Source organism: Trachurus japonicus, chromosome 11 (assembly GCF_045865225.1).
Source record: "Trachurus japonicus isolate A0001 chromosome 11, Traja_1.0".
In the NCBI taxonomy this organism is placed as follows: Eukaryota; Metazoa; Chordata; class Actinopteri; order Carangiformes; family Carangidae; genus Trachurus; species Trachurus japonicus.
Window position 1 is genome coordinate 19,608,065 of NC_140917.1, and position 19,535 is coordinate 19,627,599.

The window sequence follows — 19,535 nt, forward strand, 5'->3', positions numbered from 1 at the left end:
CACTTCTGCTCTTTTTGTTTGAAGTGAAACTTTGTCCAGTCGTCTGACAACCACTGTTTTTTGTGTTTCCTCCTAGCCCCTATGTAGTGAAGTACTATGGCAGCTACTTCAAGAACACCGACCTGTGGATTGTCATGGAGTACTGCGGTGCCGGGTCTGTCTCTGACATCATCAGGCTACGCAATAAAACGGTGGGCACTTTCAGAGAGCCACAACTTCCTGCGTGACCAAGTATATTCTTAGTTTTTATTTCTTCATCATCTCTGTCTTTTCTTTTTCCTTGCCACCCCAGCTGACAGAGGATGAAATTGCCACCATCCTGAAGTCCACGTTGAAGGGTCTTGAATACCTCCACTTCATGAGAAAGATCCATCGGGACATCAAGGCAGGAAACATCCTCCTCAACACTGAGGGACATGCCAAACTGGCAGATTTCGGAGTGGCTGGACAACTAACGGTAACTTCACGATAAACTTTGCACTCTTGTGACAACAAAGTGAACGCTCTCTTCAATCCTCCACTTTGAATATTCAATCTTTTGCTAATCTTACAAATCCATATGAAGAGATTTAAAATCTGTTGCTTAATGAAGAGACCAACATATGTTTCTCTCTGAAGGACACCATGGCTAAGAGAAACACTGTGATCGGTACTCCGTTCTGGATGGCCCCGGAGGTGATCCAGGAGATTGGCTACAACTGTGTGGCTGACATTTGGTCCTTAGGCATCACTTCTATAGAGATGGCAGAAGGCAAACCTCCCTACGCTGACATCCACCCCATGAGAGTGAGTGCAAACATGGTTTATTCAAGAAATAACCTAACCCTTTTTGAGCTGGTTTGCTATAAACAAAGTCTCTGACTCTCTTTTGTGTCCCTCCAGGCTATTTTCATGATCCCCACCAACCCTCCCCCAACGTTCAGAAAGCCAGAGCTTTGGTCAGACGAATTCACCGACTTTGTCAAGAAGTGTCTGGTCAAGAATCCAGAGCAGAGAGCTACCGCCACCCAGTTGCTACAGGTTTGAGAAATGAGGGACATACACGCAGACATAAACATTTAAGATCAACATACTGTAGTGTATGTGTGTATGTGTACACACTGAAAGACTTGGTGCTGTAGAAAAACATTAATGAAGCACAATATGTTAAATATGAATAGATATTAACACAATAGTAAAAGAGAGTTCACGCAACAATCTTTTTCTTTTTTTCTGCTTTTCTGCTGAACATCCAGCATTCATTCATCAGCCAGGCCAAACCAGTCACAATCCTGAGAGACCTGATCACTGAAGCCATGGAGATGAAAGCCAAAAGGCAGCAGGAGCAGCAGAGAGAGCTGGAGGAGGAGGACGACAACTCTGTACGTATGCTGAGACGCTGTTCTACTCAAAGGCAACTTACCAGGCAACTCTGTGTTGAACCTACATGTCTTAATTGTCTCATGTTATCCAGGAGGAGGAGACTGAGGTGGATTCGCACACGATGGTGAAGTCGGGCTCAGAGGGCGCAGGGACCATGCGGGCCACCAGCACCATGAGTGACGGAGCACAGACCATGATTGAACACAGCAGCACCATGTTGGAGTCGGACCTGGGCACTATGGTCATCAACAGTGACGACGAAGACGAGGAGGAAGACCAGGGATCCATGAGGAGTGAGTACATTTGTGCTGTTAATGAGGGGATCATAGCTGCAAAGAGGCGCGAATGCTTAAGAAAATAGATACTAAAAACGTTTTTATTGAACTCACACTAAGAATCCAGAATATTTATAGAGACAGTATGAAACAGGCGCAGACCCCCAAGCAGTCACCACGTGCCAAAAAATAAATAAATCATGTGACAGAAAGGAACTTGTTAGAAAGGAGCACAATCGCACAAAAGACTTACAGTAAAGACTAATATTGCCAATGCTTGCGTCATGATGACGTGAGTGGTGCGTGCCAGTTGGAACTTGTTATTACCATAAGTGCGACATGACATGAACACAACATAGTTCATAAGTCATCACAGATGTTAGGTCCCTGTTATTTAGTGGGTGGTAATACTGTCCAGTAGAACAAGTAGTGTCAAAATCTCAACAATTATGAAACTCCAAAAGTCAAATTGTCTACAAAATATTACTGTTTTATATAATTAAAAGAAATTATTTGTGTATTTTTTAATTGTTCAATATCTAAGTTGGAACGTGATGCTATTTCCACAGGGCACGCCACCCCCCAGCAGCCCATACGTCCGTCCTTCATGGACTATTTTGACAAGCAGGACTCCAACAAGGCAGCGCAGCAGCAGGAGAACTACAACCACAACCAGCCACAGGAGCAGCCGGGCTACCACATCCAGTCCAAGAACGTCTTCCCAGACAACTGGAAGGTGCCTCAGGACGGAGACTTTGACTTTGTGAGTAACATCGTCCACAAATCTGTGATATGAATACAGTTGTTCACGGTGGAAATGATGATACACCAGCGCTTCAGTGGCTAAAAATATAAAAACAGAAGACACTGAATAATGACTAATTTCTTTTCCTGTCGTTGTTTTGTCTTTGTTTGTCTGTGTTTGTGCCCGTAAGCAGTTGAAGAACCTAGACTTTGAGGAGCTACAGATGCGCCTGAGTGCCTTGGATCCCATGATGGAGCGCGAAATTGAGGAGCTCAGACAGCGCTACACCGCCAAGAGGCAGCCCATCCTGGATGCAATGGATGCGAAGAAGAGAAGACAACAGAACTTCTAAGCGATTCCTCCCCGTCGCCTTCATGCCCCGGTCTGAGTTTCAAAGCCGCCATTACCACAAAACCTACATCCTGTTGCCTCAGAGGAACTAGAATGACCCTGTTGTCTCTGTTGGAAGCCGACTGCTGTTCTGACCGACCGATAGAGATGCATCTCTTCCTGGCTGACGGCCATTTTGGCTCCTGGAATCCACAACTACAAGCCTCGTTTCTCCTCATTTTAAATCTTCAATTTGTTTTTACCGTTCCTCTAAAGCTCCTTCTCCTCTAATGTTTAAGGCTGTGGCCAAAGAGAGAACCGATCCTTGGTGATTACACATCTGAAAGTGGCAAAATTAACTTCCCCCTCTACAAAACGAAATTCCCCTCACTCAGAAAACCCTCTGGGAATCACCATAGGAAAGGACAACTACCATGACAACCAGGTCAGCATTTCACTTAGCTTCTGGCAGCAGCAGCGGTCAATGACAAGTGGTGTTTCCCCCCCTCAGACCTTTTTAGTTTCACTGTAAATATAATATAGAGCCTAATTTTGAAATACCTGCAACTAAAAGCTGTGGAGGTTCGTCCATGACCAAAGACAATCAAGGTGACGTAGGTTAAGTTGAGAATGCCTTAAACGTTTTTGAAACCTGGTTTTCAAAGATAAGCAATGTAATAAAACAACCAAGTCATGGGAGGGTTAAATCCCTCCTCACTTGGAGATGAGTTGGACTGCGGGAAGCTGCAAATGTTTGTCAGAGTGGACAGATTTGGATGGTGAAGAATGGATCCTGCACGTTTTTAATTGTTTGTGGACCAGAAAATTCTACGCTCATTTCACTAGTCTTTACTATCATTTATTTAATTTAGTCGTTTCCAGTTATGGTGTTCTGGGCTTTATTCTTCCAGTGTGCTGTCTGTATTCACAGATACCATACATCTTAGTGCCTCACAACACACACCTGTCCCTCTCTGAGCACACACTCCTGAGCCACTTTTTCCTTTTTTTTTTAGTGCAAGAGTTGTCACAGTAATTCATTCCCAAATGGAAAACAATCAACTATTTCCATATAAGCATTCCTAACTATCATTTTGATTTCTCTGTGGACTTTAAAAAAAACAATGTATGACTTTACTGACACATTAAAATCGTACGATGAGCCGTTACAATTCAGGGCGCAGTGAGGAAAGCAGCCAGGTCTGAGTTGCCATATGGACTGTTAATGGCTGTTTTACACTTCAGGACATAGAAAGACTTTAGTGACTGATATTGTTCACTTAAGTAAACGGAGCCGATGCATCAGCTGTCTGAGTTTCAGATGTTGGATTATTATTTTTTTTCTCATCGCATTAAGAGCTGTCTCTCTTTCGCAAATTTCCCCCGCAGCTTTTATATGTACTTATCGTGCTGTGGTTTCCTGACATTTAGATTGTGATGGTATTAATGAAGGAATGAGGATGTGCTTTTTGTGCTCCCATGTGTTGGGACAAGATAATTTTTTAAGCATTAAATTCTGTATTTTAGTATTTACACAGAACTATTGGGCAAAGTGATCGACATCATGATAGCGGAAGTCAAAGATTTAGTTAAGCCTCATTTCTATGTAAAAAAACAAGTCAATAAGGGAAAATGTAGTACAGAAATGCTAATGATATCTTTGCAATGGTTTTCAAAGTGTATTATTTAGGCTAACTGTAACAGATCCGGTTCAGCGCATAGATCAGTTCAGGAGATCTTCAAGAAAAACATATCAGATTTTTTTAATCACCTGTCAAATATTGATATCAAGTCTTTGACTCACAAATCCATTTTGGGCTATAGTTCACAGTTCTGAATGATGAATTGAAAACCTTTACTAACAAGCCACTCACATACAATATGTGTCGTCCTCATGAAGGAAACAAACTGCTGTTGACGTTTGATCTTTTTGTCTCGTACTAACAACGACCCTTTGAATGAATCCGGTCTGTCCTTATACTGAATCCATGTGCAGGTTGCTGTTACATATGATTGTTAAGCTGCAGTGTAAACCGTGTGGTTCGGCCCACACTTGACTGCACATAACGAATGGGATAATCTTAATCACAGAGCTGTTACACTATCTTACTGTGTGTCTCACCGGATGGACAGTGTGGCCAAAATGAGCTGACGTTTTAAAACATGAACCCAAATTTCAATCAGCACCATGTCAGTGTCCGAATTATTATTATTATAATGTTTGTTTGTGTTTAGTTTTCTACATGACGATGAACCTGCTCTTTCACAGAAATCATTAACCTTCTTGCCATGAATTGTTTTCACAACCTAGCTCTGCAGTGCATTTAGCAATTTACACACAAACATTCACACTTCTATTTATTAAATGTTTAAACTTCTGTCTTTTTGTGACACTGGTTTAAATATAGAGGCTGGCCTGGCTGTTAATATTTTTGCCCCTTGTCAGATATTTTTGGTTTGATTTCAGCGTGTGTTGGACTATGCATGTTTATAATTCTGTTTGCTCTGTAGTGGAAAGCTTTTATATTAACTACTGCACAGGTAAAAAGTATTGTAAATATGGAGGATGGATTGGATGTTAAGCTTTTAATATAAACGGTTTGCTCTGTACAATTTAGAAGAAAAAAAAAATCAGTTTGACATTGTTCGGAATCGGCCATATTATGTACAGATATCTGAAATCACATTTTGATATATAGCTCTATGATTTTGTCTTCATTTATTTCTGCTATATCATAACTTGAGGGTGTTGGGTGGAATGTGAGCATTTATGTTTGAACCACTTAATTTATTATCTTTGTTTGTAATACTTTATAAAGTTTTGAAAATGTGCAAGAAATAATAAAAGTTACTTATAGTTAACCTATACTGGAGTGGGATGACTTTTGATTTTATTCTATTCTATTCTATTTGTAGCTTTTTACTTAACAATTAGACATACTTTTTCAGTCCCTTATATTTGCAAGTAAAAATAAGAAATCAATTTTAAATACTACATAAATTAAAAAAGTTACATACATACATAAACTAATTTATGTGACAGGCTTCTTCAGGTAAACATTTCAGACTGATATGAATGACAATTTTTCCTGTTAAATTTCAGTGGTGTGTGCTTTTCCTTATCTCAGACTTCTCTGATGTGGGGACTTGAACCTCTGAACCTGGATCCAGTTGTACCGTAACTCTTCTAAAGGAGTTTCAAGTTACGGGGGCGTCTCTCCAGGAATGTCACATGCTCTCCCTGTCAGACATTACGGTAGATTTATGGGCAGCAACTGTTCCTTTTATTCCCCCCTCCAAGTCGTTGCACAACCACAACCACAACCACAACCACTCCGTGCCACAAACAAACGACAACGAGAATCAGGACAAACATGGCTGCACTCCACAGACAGATCATCAACACTCCTACAGCTCCGGCTGCCATCGGCCCATACAGGTGAGATGATCACACACACACACAGAAACATACAGTACATATATGCACCATGATCTATTTATAGCGACACGTGGTTGGCAGAAGTTTGTGCATGTAATGAATGAGTGAGAATCACAGTCCAGTGTCTGTGTGATAAGAGGCGGGTCTTAGTGTTCAATGAACTCACCTGTTTGACTTGACCCCATAAAAAAAAGTGCCAAAGTTTAAACTGTGAGCAGAGGGAGCAGTGCAGAGCAGAAGTATCTGTAACACACTGAGACAGACAGACAGATAGATAGACAGCAGAGGGACATGGCAACTCTTCATCGACAGATCCCCTACACACCTAAAGCCCCCATCAGACAGGGGATATACAGGTAAGCATTTCAACATGCTGGGAAATAATGCAACTTCTCAGTCTTATGTCTCTCAGACCTTATAAATCTAATCAAAGCGCCATATTGGTTTGTAATAACTCGACTAACTTGTTTCTGTGACAGGAAATAATGTAGTTGTCTTATTTATTTCCAATTGTCTGGTCCTTTGATTCAATCTGTGCTTGTTCAATCTTGTTCAGATTGAGGGGGTGTTCATGGTCTGACCAATCAGCGTCAGCGGGCGGAGCTAGTTCAAGTTGAGTGGACTCTGCTCACAACATGTTTTTTTTTACACATTCAGTCAGTCTACAGTAGCCTCCTGCAGTAACACTGCACTGTGCACATGTCAGGAGATAAGACACTGTAGATGATCATGAATAAAGCAGGTTACAAGGCTGAAGCAAGACAACTCCTGATAAACACTGCACAGAGCTGTGATTTGGATTATTCATTTTAAAAGATGATTTTCACTTTTCCCCCCGAGCGGTTAGTTTATCATCCAAATCTGTCACATTAATTAATTTAAGTGTATTCTCTCTCTGTGTCCTCAGTCAGGCGGTGGTTGTGGACAGGACCATGTATATCTCCGGTCAGCTGGGGTTGGACGTGGCCTCTGGTCAGCTGGTAGACGGAGGAGTCCAGGCCCAGGCCAAACAGGTGAAGCTCTGATAGGCTGATGATGATGATGATGATGATGATGATCACTGGCCATGGTTGAGCACCAGAGGATGTTTTACTGTCCAATCCCGTCCTCTGTAGACTGAGAGGTGTAAACCAGAGTGTCTATGCCTCACCTTGACCTTCAGTCCATATTGTGACACTCGCTCCACATTAGCGACTCTGTTTCCACAAGTCATTTACACCTGAGATTATCAAGGAGAACAACTCTGAGCCTCGTGCTTCTTACCAAACAAGAGGCAAGATATTTTTTTTAAATGAGAAATTTCCATACCAAGATGATGGAAGTACAAGCATTAATGTCTCAGTGACTTAGCTCAGAAAAAGAAAAAGCTGCATTTTTGTTGTTTTATGCATTTATTTCTATTAGTAGGCCTACATTTAAATATTCTTTACAATCACAGTGATATGGTTCTTGTTGGGGGAACAGTATTTCATTTTTAATGTACATTGGTGCATAAGAAATGACAAATTAAAAAACCAACCAACTTGTAAATCTTGTAAAATATTTTAATTTTGCTTTTCAATTTAGATTAAGTGTCAAAAACTGTATAAAACCTCAACAATGTCACTCAACCAACACAGATTAATTGTAATATAACTATAACCGTATGTTGTGGATTACATCTTATGGTCTGAGCAGCATAAATAAAAACCATTTACAGAAACATAACACAACAGGTTTCCTCCCTTCCCACAGGCTCTCATCAATATGGGCGAGATCCTTAAAGCTGCCGGCTGCAACTACACCAACGGTGAGATGTGTCCTCTGCCACGCTGCTCAGTGTCTCAGCTGCTCGTGTGTGTCAGTGAACTAAAGACAATGAACTCCTTTGTTTCAGTGGTGAAGACGACTGTGCTGCTTGCAGACATTAACGACTTCAACAGTGTCAACGAGGTCTACAAGACATGTAAGTGTGAGGAATGTGCAGACTAATTTATGTATTTGTTGTAAATGTATGAGCTGTTTCTATGCTTTAAAGGGGACCTATTATGCTTTTCCAGCTTTTCAGACTTTTATATATGTTTAAAATGTTGGATAATGGTTCTAGAGGCCGTGGAAGTGTCATATCCTGAGGTTAATGCATAAACCCTGCTAGATAATTGGGATTTCTCTGCACACCTGTTACACTCGGTTGCACTGACTTTTTTTTGACATGAGCTCGCGTCTACGTCGATGCGTGCCGGACTCCCCTACATGGTCATGCCGAGGTCTCTGCTCCAGCCGGCCCCGCCTCCTCCCATGCTGCACTGTTGTGGCTGGTGTCACAGCGGAGAGCGGAGCAGAGCACTTCCTGCTTCTTCCCTGCATGTTTTAGCGCTGTAGCGTCACTTTACTAAGTTTTATTTAGAAGTTTACGCCGACGTTTCATGTAAGTGAAGCTGTACTTGTGTGAGCAGCGACGTACCGCCGGGGCGACGTTGTTCGCCGGACCGACGTAACGACGTAACGCTGGACCGCCGGAGCACCGGAGCTCTGGAGCTGCAGCGGCTCCTCACACAGGCAGAGCCCGTCTGCAGGCCTCCTTGGCCGGGCAGGCGTCCGTGCTCATCGCGGTAGAGAAAACCATCGCTAATAAACATGCCCGCAGGTTTTTTAGACATTTACCACCGTGAGGTTATTGTTTTCAGGAGATAAATGTTGGTCTCATTGATGAAATCTTACAATTGTGGCAGTTGGATTAGTTTGAATGAAAAGTGAAGCTGTGAGAAGGAGGAGAGGAGGAGAGGAGGTGCAGTGCTGCGGAGCTCTGTAGTCTACGTGCACAAATCACCACATTTACATCAATAAATAACTGTTTTACAATGAACTGACCAGTCTGCATATATTTTAAATTTATTTTATGAAGTTATATTAGGCCTACATGTTACATGGTTACAGTAGCCTAGGCCTACATGGCAAAGACTACCATCTTTGGTTAGGGTGAGACTAGGTCATGGGCACATTTCATTACACAATGTAGACTGGTCAGATGCAGACTGGAGATCTGGCAATTTGCCTACTGCAGATTTAGCTTTTGTTTGCATACTACATTTTGGCCAAATCACTATAGGTAGCCTACTAGTAGGCTAGTAGACATTGTCATGGTAACGCAATGCTGAGGGAGTGGTTCATTTGCATTTAAAGGGAGGGGCCACTGAAACAGACCGTTTTGCAGAGCCCTGTTTTTGAGAATGCTGTGATGTTTGATCTTTGGGGTATTTTGACCGAAGCACGTCACAGACATGTATTTAAGACACCCAGGAACTATTTTAGTTGGTGCAAAAAGGAGCATAATAGGTCCCCTTTAATCTATTACATTCATAAAAGTGGCCACATGGTGGCAGGTTTTAACCAAGTCAGAGATGCTGCTGCCTTCACAAACCACTTTGTGGTGTTGGTTCATGTAATCATCACTATCATTATAATATCTGCAGCTCCAACATGTTAAATTAGTAGTTGACATTTCTCATGTCACTTGACTTACGATTTAAGATTTGAGAATATACAACTATAAATACTCTTTGTTTTTACTGGTGATGGTTATGTTTACACACTCTTCTGTCCCTTAAGTGTTCGGCCTGAACAGTTTTTAAAAGCTTTGATATGTTTGTTAAATTTGCTTCTAAATGAAGCCTCAAAAAACAAAGTTCAAGAAAAGTCATAAAATCATGTCCTTTGATTTTTCTTCTTCCTTGGTTTGGCTTCAAATGATGATATCTTTGTTTTAATTAAGGGAATTTGCCAATATGTTTTGTTGATCCGTTTGTTTACTCATTTGCTATGTGTATATGTATCATATAACATCTCACACTACATTTGATCCCTGGTTTAACATTTACAGTTTCCATTTCATGATGGATGGATTGATTAAATTACAGGCGGTCTGCTCTAATTATAAGACACATGATTAGTGTTTCCAACTTCCATCCCAAAATGAAATGAACCTCAGTTCACAGTTTACTAATGTAGATTAGATTAGATTAGATTGCTTTATTTGTACCCGCAGGTAAACGGTGTTGAGGTCTGTGCACACCGCGGCCTCCTATACCTGTGTGGTCACGAGGAGATACAGTGGCTCCTGTTTCATCTCTCAGAAAGTGACTGTGGGCCAGTTTAGCATCTGGATGACAGACAGCTTCACTCTGCTCTTCCTCTGCTGCATGAAAGCAAAGCGGCCTCCTGACACAGGCCGCTCAGTCTGGGCATTTCCTCCTGGATCACAACACACAGGTGTAATGGAAGCTGCGGTGCCCAGTGAGCTGTAAATGGACACCTGCTGTTCAGTCACACAGGCTGAAACCCAACCTCTCCCAGCAAGCTTTGCTGCTGCACACCATTGATTGCAGGCCTGAGGCCCCCTCCCACCTCCAGACTCTACTCAACCCTAAACCACAGGCTGGGAACTTTCCCTGACCTTGACAGGGGGAAGGAGAGGACGGGTGTGAATTTTAACTTTCCAGGCTGAGAGTGAAGACTGTCACTGCAGAGTACGACTGCGCTAGCTGATTAATCTGGTTACCTATACTATAGTCAGCTAAAAAAAATGTTTGTTTTTCTTATACAACTGTTTTTGTCTTGTAAAAATCTCAACAACTTACCTGCCTGTGGGCATTTGCGTGCGCCAATTTTTAATTAAAGAGCAATAAGCGATTAATATTCAACAACATCTGGGTTGTCATGTTAAAAAGAATCTATCTAATCCATGTTTTGACTTAACTTAAGGAACCCTTAGGGACAAATATGTTATACACCAGCCAAATGGATGTTCTAAAGGGATAGTTCAACATTTTGCCATAATAGAATAGGTTTATTACCTTTAATTGTCAGTGCATGTTGTCTTGAGATCCGCGGGGCAGAGACGTGAGCTCCAAGTAATGGTAGATACAATAGTCATCTGTCCCTCATCAAACTCACAAAATACACAATCCAACAACTCCAAACCTCTCTTGTGGAGAAGCTGTGACCTGCACATTCACCACGCTATGGAATAATCATGTAACATTACGACACATTTAGCATTTGCCTCAAAAACAACTCTGTCTCTACATTATTATTTCATAGCATGGTGAATGTGCAGGAATGTGCAACACACATACAGGGTTTCTGCAGGTACCAGCAAATCTAATTTAATGCTTTTTAATGCCCTTTTTAATGCCATTTCAAACATTTTTAATGCCCGTGACTGCAAATACTATACGTGTGCATATATACACTTACCTATATACACATATACACACGCAATTACTTGGTTCTGCATGTTTATCACACCGATAGAGGAGCACCGACTGCAATTTTCTGGCCGATCACCGATTTTTAAAAAGCCTGACCTGCCGATTCCGATTTTTGCTGATAGCGATTAAAAAAAAAAAAAGTCAACAGTATCCTGCCACCACCTAAAAATATGAATTTAGAAAATTCTCCATTTCTTCACCCACGTTTAATTTTACTGTAGATTAACTGTATAATCCCCCTATTTCTCTGCTCTTTGTGCTCTATAGGGATGTAATGATATCAAAATCTCACTGTATGAATCAATCAATTTTTTAATGCCTTTGAGAATCAGATTTAATGCCTTTTAATGCCATTTAAGGCCTTAATTTTAGCAAAATATATTTAATGACTTTTAATGCTTTTTAATGACCTGTAGAAACCCTGCACATAATGTCTTCTTGTTTTTCATAAATAAATAATTTGTTATCAATATACACCATCTTGTAAAAAGGTATTATGATAGTTGGAGTCATTGGCCTGGTGGCTTTTTGTTTTGTTTTTGTTCAACTGTAATCATCCATTTGTTTCCTCTCCAGTCTTCAGCAGTAACTTTCCTGCCAGAGCTGCCTACCAAGTCGCTGCCCTGCCCAGAGTGAGTCCAGACAAAACCCTCACACCATCTTAGACCTGCACTGCCCTGTGGGACACGGTTCACATACATTAATACACATGGGGTAGCGGGGAGAGCACATAGCTAGGAGCACACCCAGTCATTCATGTCAGGTTTCCCCATCATCCACTTTGACTTTTAAATATTCAGCTGCATAAGTGGAGATAAAGTTGTGTATGTTCCTTTTTCACACACTTTTCCTTGTCCTCAGAGTGTCTCTGTCTGTCTCTGTGTCACTTCAGGGTGGACTGGTGGAAATCGAGGCGGTGGCTGTCGTCGGTCCTCTCTCTGACTCCTGACTAGCCGGCCGCATCACAAACAAGTTGTAGTTTCACCACCGCCATGTGGCTGTATAGCTGTGCTGTAGAAGCCTGACTGTATCTCCAGACAACACAGACCAAATAAGGATCTTGTTCAATATCCTTTTCCATATTGTCAGGTTTTAACTTGAAATCTTTTGTATTCACTGTGGCTGGTTGACTGCACTGCTGAACTATCTTCAATTTTATATTATATTATACCACTGGAAAAACTTTTAAATTAACAAAGCTTTTTCACTGAGCAGCTTTTAAGTTTGTGACTATAGGTGGTTTCATACCCAGCTGAATATGATCGTTGTACCATTTCCCCATTCCCACAGTGTCAATTCACCCCTTCTTGGTGCTGTGTCTGGTTTTATAACACCACTTCTGCTTTGATCCAGAGAAGAAAACTAACACCCTTTTCAAAAAAGAAGCTCTTACTAATAAATAAATGCTGTAAAACCCCTAAAATGTCTCATCAAACACTGCTGGTGTATCCGTACTTTCTTTGCAATATTAAAGAAACTACAGTTATTAGATGTGGTTTTTAAGGTGGCCCTTTTTTTTATTTTTGGACATAGCTGATAGCTTATTACAGATTTCAGGTTTTCCTTCCAGAGAGAAATCATGACACATCAGAAACAAAACACACACACACACTCTCACATTTACTCCCATTTACTATCTCATTTGTACTTACTAGGAACTCATATTGATTTTTGGTAAACCTGCAGTGCACCAGCTCTTCATTCTCATTACAAACATGGTTGTACAATCAAAGCCAGCTACCCAAACAGAATATAATTTCATAAATCAAATATATTTTGGCTTTGGTTTCCTCAGAATTATAATTTTGTAGAAAACTAGAGAATGAGCTCTCAGTGTAAAGTTGGATTAAAGACATCTGCTATTATACATTTCTATATACTTAATAAATAGAAGTTTTGATTAGTGATTTAAGATATTCTGAAAATAAAATCTGAAAATAATCACACGTGCTAAGCGCTGTAGGAGCAGAAAACGCAGCCATACACCATCATGAGGGGAAGAAGGCACAGTGATGACCGAGGAACCCTGGAAGAGGTTATCACAGGATCTGCATCTTGGCAACAAGGTGATGTCTGTGTGTCTCATACACACACACACACACACACAAACACAAACACACACACATACACACACATAGACGTGGACATACTTTCGCTCATGCATACAAACAAGGTCAGACACTTCCAGTTAATCTGTGCAGTCATTCACATCGCCCTTCACTCAGGAGCTGGAAACAAAGAAGGGGGGAACCGTGTTAGGACTCAGGTAGAGACACGTGGAAGTGACACAGTGGAAACTGCAGCTGAGCTCACCTGGTGTCTCCTCTGGTTTGGGCTCTGAATCAGTCGCTGTGGCCTCTGCTTTTTCTGTTTCGGATAAAAGACAAAAAGTATTTGTACATGGAAAAAACAAATTAGGTCAAATCTAAAAATTGGACACTGGTCTCAAAAATATTCATCTTTCTGCGGTCACTCTCACCCAGTTTCCTGTCATCTCTCGACCGCCCATGATCAATAAGATATACCCCAGTCACCCCAAAAATAAAAATATTGAATCCCAAATTGCAAAACATATTTACTCACTTACCAGTTATATTGACATTAAGTTAGTTTTTAGTTTTTATTCATTTCTCCAAGTTTAGAGATCCACCTACACAGTCTCTGTCTCCTCTCCAGTGTAATATAAGTGATTCAATTTCATTTGTGCTGCTAAAAACGATATAAAATGTATTTTAAGGCCCATGTAGAGGAAACATGAAGTTGATAGCTTCTAATTTTCCAGCCACTTTTTGCGGAGTCAGACTGAGCCTACACTGAAAATCCTGAGTGCTGAATCTCCTACCAGCAGAAACGTTAATTATTTAGCCTGTAACACGTGTTAGGTGTGAAACCCCTAACATGAAAATGCTGAGCAAGATAAAACTCATATCTCACAGTCATTTGTATGTTTCATATTCAGGCCTGTGATGGCAGATAGTTTCTCCAAAGACCAATCCCAGCCCTTCATGACCACTGACAGGTCCAGGAGTGTTTGAGCTGCCGCGTCCGGTCTGTTAATGTGACACTCGATCCTTTCTCTTCATTGGCTGTGAAATGGAGGCAGGAAGGTTCAGCGGGCCTGACATCGTTCATCGCCAGTGGCAGCCCTATGTGTGTGTGTGTTGGCATGCTCTAGTTTCTCTGTGGACTCCAGTTGCAGCTTAATGAGACCACAGTGACAACACAGCATTCGTAACACACACACATACTCCACAGGCCATCCAAACAAGGCTGTGGTCAAGCTTGAGTCGAGGGTGAGTGAGATTAGACACCTGGAGGTGGTCGAGATCAAGTGAGGACAAAGGTCAAGGTGTCCTGACTGTTAAGTGACTGTACTACTGCAAGTGTCTCCATCCCCTCAGAACAATATTTGTGTTGTGAAGTCTTAAAGAGGATTTTAAACAACATTCAATCAACCAAACCTCATTGAAAAGCTCAAAAAATGAAAACAATATTAAATGTCATTCACAGACTAATGTGGACGGCTTGGATCTGTTTGATTTGTCCGGACAGGTCCTTTAATACTAACTAAATAATTAGATGCATAACTAATATAAACACAATCCTGTGGCCACCCCGGTGTGTTCATTAAAGGCCGCAGTCGTGTCTGTGTGTTGTTGGATACCGCCTGGTTACCACCGTTGCTGTGGGACTGGGGAGGGGTCTAGGGAAAGACGGAAGGGACATTTTGTACCTGGATGCCGGGGGAACCCTGCGTTCATTGGGTCACTACTATGCAGGAGGTGGAGCAGCGTTCAGGTTACTGCTGCTGGTGAGCGGAAACAATGGCACATTTAGTCCCTAATAAGTCGCCGCTCCCTCAAAGGGACCCAAACATTGTTTTGTGCCATATGTGTGAGCAGCTTATAATTATCTGGTTTCACACGTGGAGATTAAAATATCACTAGACAAATATCTAAAACCTTCAGAGGTTTGACTCGCACTCTTCAAAAGAGGCTCGAACCAAAATGCACATGCAGGTATTCAGCTCCCTCCTTATCGACTTTATAGCTCTGTGAGGTGTTCAGTCAGTCTGATACACGTCAGTGCTTAGAGATAGGCCGTGTTACAAGACAAATGTGTCATTTGCATTGAAAATTGTACAAATGCATAGGTGCATGGAGCCGTGCAGAGTCTCAGCTGACTGCTTGAATTGACTTGACTTTGCAAAGACAGGATGGGGTTGTTCAGGTGAGGATGATGAGGAAACTTCAGTGAAACTTCTGTTTTACCAATTACCAACCAGATTATCCCCGATAATCCACTGCCTTTAGAGAAGTTTGAGATGATCAGAAAGCATTTGTGGAACAGAAAGGTGTCAGGTTTGGGCTTCACCTCGTTGTATTAAAGGAGATGACACTGCTTTTTCATTCTACCCTCACCCACCTTGCTCTGGAGCTGGAGCTTCAGCACCGTCTGCTGGTGCTGGTGCTGGTGCTGCTGCGTCTGCTGGTGCTGCTGTGTCTGCTGGTGCTGCTGCGTCTGCTGGTGCTGCTGTGTCTGCTGGTGGTGGTGCTGCTGCTGCCTCTCCCTCTGCAGGTGGGGTGGCTTCTGCAGGCTGAGGCTCCTCCCCTGCTGGTGGAGCTGCAGCTGTGCTGTCTGCAGATGCAGATGTAGCAGCTGCAGCAGCTTCGTCTGCAGGTTTAGCATCCCCGTCCGCGGGTGTTTGGTCCGGAAGAGTTTCGCTATCCTCGGCCGCTTTGCCCGTTTCATTGGCCGCCCCTGTCAGGATACACAGCGTTCAGCATCGTTACAGCACAGTTTGTAGATAAAACAACATAGAAAGTATAAAACTAATTTTGATTTTCTGTAGCTCTCTTAAGTCTAAGAAAATTATAGAGTTTAGAACATAATCAGGCCTGTTTATTGGCAAATTGCACACATGCGCACTTGTTTCAGTACAGTTGCTTTCCATATGATCAAGATTAATAGAAATAAATGTATATTAAGTATAATATTATTGAGATGAGAAACACTTTTACAACTTTGATATCACCCACAGAAGAAGAGTTCATTTGTTAAACTGCACTGCAGTAACAAGTTCTCATGTGAGTTACTGACCTTTAGCAAAGTTTGTTTTCAGCTCTAGTGAACACACTCCTTTAATAACACTGTCCTGTCTGCTCAGGGGAAAAAGTTTCCTCACATTAAGTTAACATCATGGCAACACTTGACACACACACACACACACACACACACACACACACACACACACATAGACACACACACTGACCAGTCAGTCAGGTGGGAAAACAAGAACCAAACTTTCATCATTTAAATGTAAGACTATATTGTTACTGTCTTAGTTCCTTTTGTTTTAGTTTACTGTACGTTTGTGTTGCTGGTTTGATAGCGAGAGTTCACTCCACCAAAAACCAGTGGGACCAGTTTACATTACTAATATTATTACAGGTCCTCTTCTTACAGTGAAAACATTTTCAGGACACTGTTCAGACATTTTATGAGGCTCTGCAGACTACGCTTGCAGGATATTCGACTGTATGACTCAGATGTTTTCATCTTGTGATTAATTTTATTGTGCTTCAAGTGATGAAGCACAATAAAATTGGGGATGATGTGAATATAAGAGTTGGAGGCCTCTGATGAGAGTTAAACTCCAGTCTACCTGTAAACAGAGACAGACTTGATCTACTGTTTCATCCTGGAAACAACAGAATAAAGAGTAAAACAAATGCTGCTGCTTCATTGTCACAGGTCATTGTGTAGAAAGTGAAAGAACAACATGTACAGACCTCAATCAACACATTGCATGAGCCACAAATGGTTAATGGTTATAAGCATCATAACTCAGGTTGTCATGTAATACTTCCTTGTAGAACTTTTTCTTCAGAGGGATTTGCATTGCAAATATTTGAATGAACCATCAAAGTCTTGACCATCAACTTTCAATGTTTTCAGAGCTGCTTGAAGCACGGGGATTAAACAAACTGCTCCTTGAAACAGAGGTGATGTCATTACAGACCTGGGACATCCTCAACTATTGAAAAAAAGTTTAAATTTGTGATTTTTGCATGATATTGTCAACATTTCTCCTCTAAAAGACGACATTTTAAAAGTCTTCCTGAGTAAATGCTGTTAATATATAGTTTCAACAATTATTACGATAAATAGGTGTCGTGATCATATGAGTCAGTCTGTCAGATGGAGGCTGCTGCTGGACGCTCCTGGAGTGTGAACCTAACATGTCCTTAAATGATTAAACCTCAGGCTAACACATGCCGTAACACATGCCGTCCTTTTTAGGAATGTTAAGTAGCATCAGAGGAAGGAAATGAGCCACATGCAAAAATAAGGAAACATCCTGGCAGATTTCCATTTGACCTCTAAGACGATGTTCAGTGTCATTCAGCTGATAAAACTCTGCCACCATAGCCAACAGCAGTAACTTGATGATACTGTATTAAAAGTTGTAGCAGAAACTCTCCTGTAGTCGCTTTTTCCGGGGTGGGATCAGAGGTCAGAGTCAGATTCATGAAACTTAAACACATTCAATCGGCCTCAGCCTTTTGAGCCTGCTGACCTATGAGTGTGTACATGTGTGTTTCCATGGCAAACATAGGCCTGCATAAAGAGACCTGTGCTCAGAGGGGGTCCCATTCAGTGAATCTTTAACTTATTTTCACCTTCTTATTGTGTCATGTCATGTTTGTGCTGGCAGAGCTGCAAGCAGAGTCACATTTACTGCAGCCAGACACGAAGCATCTGTCCCCAAGCATATTTAAAAGTCTCCCTCAACACCGTCGAATGCAAACACAGCATCAGGTGTTGGTGTTTTTACCTTGAGAGGTGTGCTAGTTTGCGCCGCGGCCCGGGCCATCTCTGACCCACTACAACAAGAGGAGTGTCCAAAGTGGCTTCTCCATTTCCTATTGAAACCGTAGCCTGTCACCAAATCTGCTTTGATGCCACTGTCTCTCCCTCTCGGGGAGGATGGAGCCAGAAGCCACTGTTAAATAAAGACAATAAACTTTCCCATCCTGTCACTGTGGAGCTCTGGCTCAGTAAAAATAAAGAAACCAGATCCTGTAGCCAGAGAAATAACACCGGTGTTCATTTGCATGCGCGCTGTGTCATCCTTATCAGAACAGTGCTCCTTGTATTATAACTGAGCGGATGATGCAACTCTATATGGACACAGTGGTGAACCTCCATGATGACACCATTTCCAACGTGTCACAAGGTTATCCATAGTATCCACTGAAATAAGATAACCTTAGAAGTGTAACTTTCCTTCATACATTGATGTCATTAAACATTTATATAGACCTAGCCTGGGTGATATCAGAATATTAAATTGATATTAACAGACATCCCTCTAGTGAAGTCAGACATAAAGATCTCATAATTTCACAACAATAAAATGTAAATATAAAAATAAAATGTGCATTATTTTACAGACAAATGATAGGAAATGTATCTGCATGTACAGCACATCAATATTTTTTATGTGCTTTTTACACATCCTCAAACAGATTATATTACACAGAGGTGTAAAGTTTTCTGCATCACCTGTAGTGCTGGCTCCGTTGCTCTCCTCGGGCTTAGCACTGGGTCGAGTCGTGTCTACCGCTGAAGTTTGGGAACTGGTGGAGCATCCCATCCTGCCCTGTGCACATAGAGGACTGGACGGTGAAGTTCAGAGTGAAGAGGTGAGGCTGAAGCCGCACTGATGACGTCGTGCATAGATATCACCGCAGTTGGTGGAGAGGACTCAAAACTTTGCAGAGAGAATCCCCTGGAGGAAGAAACAAAAAAAAGAAAGATAGGCCGGTCAAATTCCTCTGCTCTCGTGTCGTGCGTAATTGCGCACCGCGGTAGCTACCTCCTCCAGTGAGTGCGTGCAGCTCCTTGTAGCGAGTGCCGGTTTCTAAAAACGGTTGGACACACAGGTGAAATGTGGGCTTTTGTTGTGTACTGTAACTTAGGCTGTTTCCAAGAGGCTGGCGCAGGGACAAAAATACATTATTCAGTCAGTGTGAGGCGGCCACCTCTTGGGGCGGGGAAAGCCAAGACAAAAAAAAAAAAAAAAAAAAACTAGGCCCACTGCCAATGTGCCTTTGAGCAAGCAGCATTGT

General features: G+C 41.8%; 3 protein-coding genes across 4 annotated transcripts in view; 2 read left to right on the top strand and 1 right to left on the bottom strand.

The window, feature by feature from the left end:
- The window catches only part of stk3 (serine/threonine kinase 3 (STE20 homolog, yeast)), a 7,520-nt gene extending 1,943 nt beyond the window's left edge, over positions 1-5,577 (top strand). The window contains exons 4-11 of the mRNA XM_085791555.1: positions 77-191; positions 293-457; positions 619-786; positions 883-1,020; positions 1,236-1,361; positions 1,454-1,655; positions 2,207-2,400; positions 2,576-5,577. Coding sequence (XP_085647681.1) covers positions 77-191; positions 293-457; positions 619-786; positions 883-1,020; positions 1,236-1,361; positions 1,454-1,655; positions 2,207-2,400; positions 2,576-2,734 — 1,267 coding nt within the window. The 3' untranslated portion in view covers positions 2,735-5,577. The remainder of the gene's footprint in view (positions 1-76; positions 192-292; positions 458-618; positions 787-882; positions 1,021-1,235; positions 1,362-1,453; positions 1,656-2,206; positions 2,401-2,575) is intronic.
- A 505-nt stretch (positions 5,578-6,082) lies between these two features.
- Positions 6,083-12,891, top strand: LOC146978694 (2-iminobutanoate/2-iminopropanoate deaminase-like). 2 transcript variants are annotated; one of them, XM_085791561.1, is made up of 6 exons: positions 6,083-6,151; positions 7,059-7,164; positions 7,886-7,940; positions 8,028-8,096; positions 11,977-12,032; positions 12,293-12,891. In XM_085791561.1, the coding sequence occupies exons 1-6, from the start codon at positions 6,087-6,089 to the stop codon at positions 12,347-12,349; spliced, it is 408 nt and encodes a 135-aa protein (XP_085647687.1). In that variant the 5' UTR covers positions 6,083-6,086; the 3' UTR covers positions 12,350-12,891. The 2 variants fall into 2 exon arrangements, with proteins under 2 accessions (XP_085647687.1, XP_085647686.1); XM_085791560.1 differs by lacking the exon at positions 6,083-6,151 and adding an exon at positions 6,438-6,507.
- A 2,926-nt stretch (positions 12,892-15,817) lies between these two features.
- Positions 15,818-19,358, bottom strand: LOC146978695 (uncharacterized). The gene is made up of 2 exons (XM_085790232.1): positions 18,970-19,358; positions 15,818-16,161 (listed from the first exon to the last, which is right to left on the bottom strand). The coding sequence occupies exons 1-2, from the start codon at positions 19,058-19,060 to the stop codon at positions 15,818-15,820; spliced, it is 435 nt and encodes a 144-aa protein (XP_085646358.1). The 5' UTR covers positions 19,061-19,358.
- Between the last annotated feature and the right edge of the window lie 177 nt (positions 19,359-19,535).

Bases quoted from the DNA above. Each gene is read 5' to 3' on its own strand.
- LOC146978694 (XM_085791561.1), top strand. From the start codon at position 6,087: ATGGCTGCACTCCACAGACAGATCATCAACACTCCTACAGCTCCGGCT. The intron at 7,941-8,027 runs GTGAGATGTGTC...CCTTTGTTTCAG, and splicing joins CGGCTGCAACTACACCAACG to TGGTGAAGACGACTGTGCTG. The intron at 8,097-11,976 runs GTAAGTGTGAGG...TTTCCTCTCCAG, and splicing joins CAACGAGGTCTACAAGACAT to TCTTCAGCAGTAACTTTCCT.
- LOC146978695 (XM_085790232.1), bottom strand. From the start codon at position 19,060: ATGGGATGCTCCACCAGTTCCCAAACTTCAGCGGTAGACACGACTCGA. The intron at 16,162-18,969 runs GTGATGCAGAAA...GTATCCTGACAG, and splicing joins CAACGGAGCCAGCACTACAG to GGGCGGCCAATGAAACGGGC.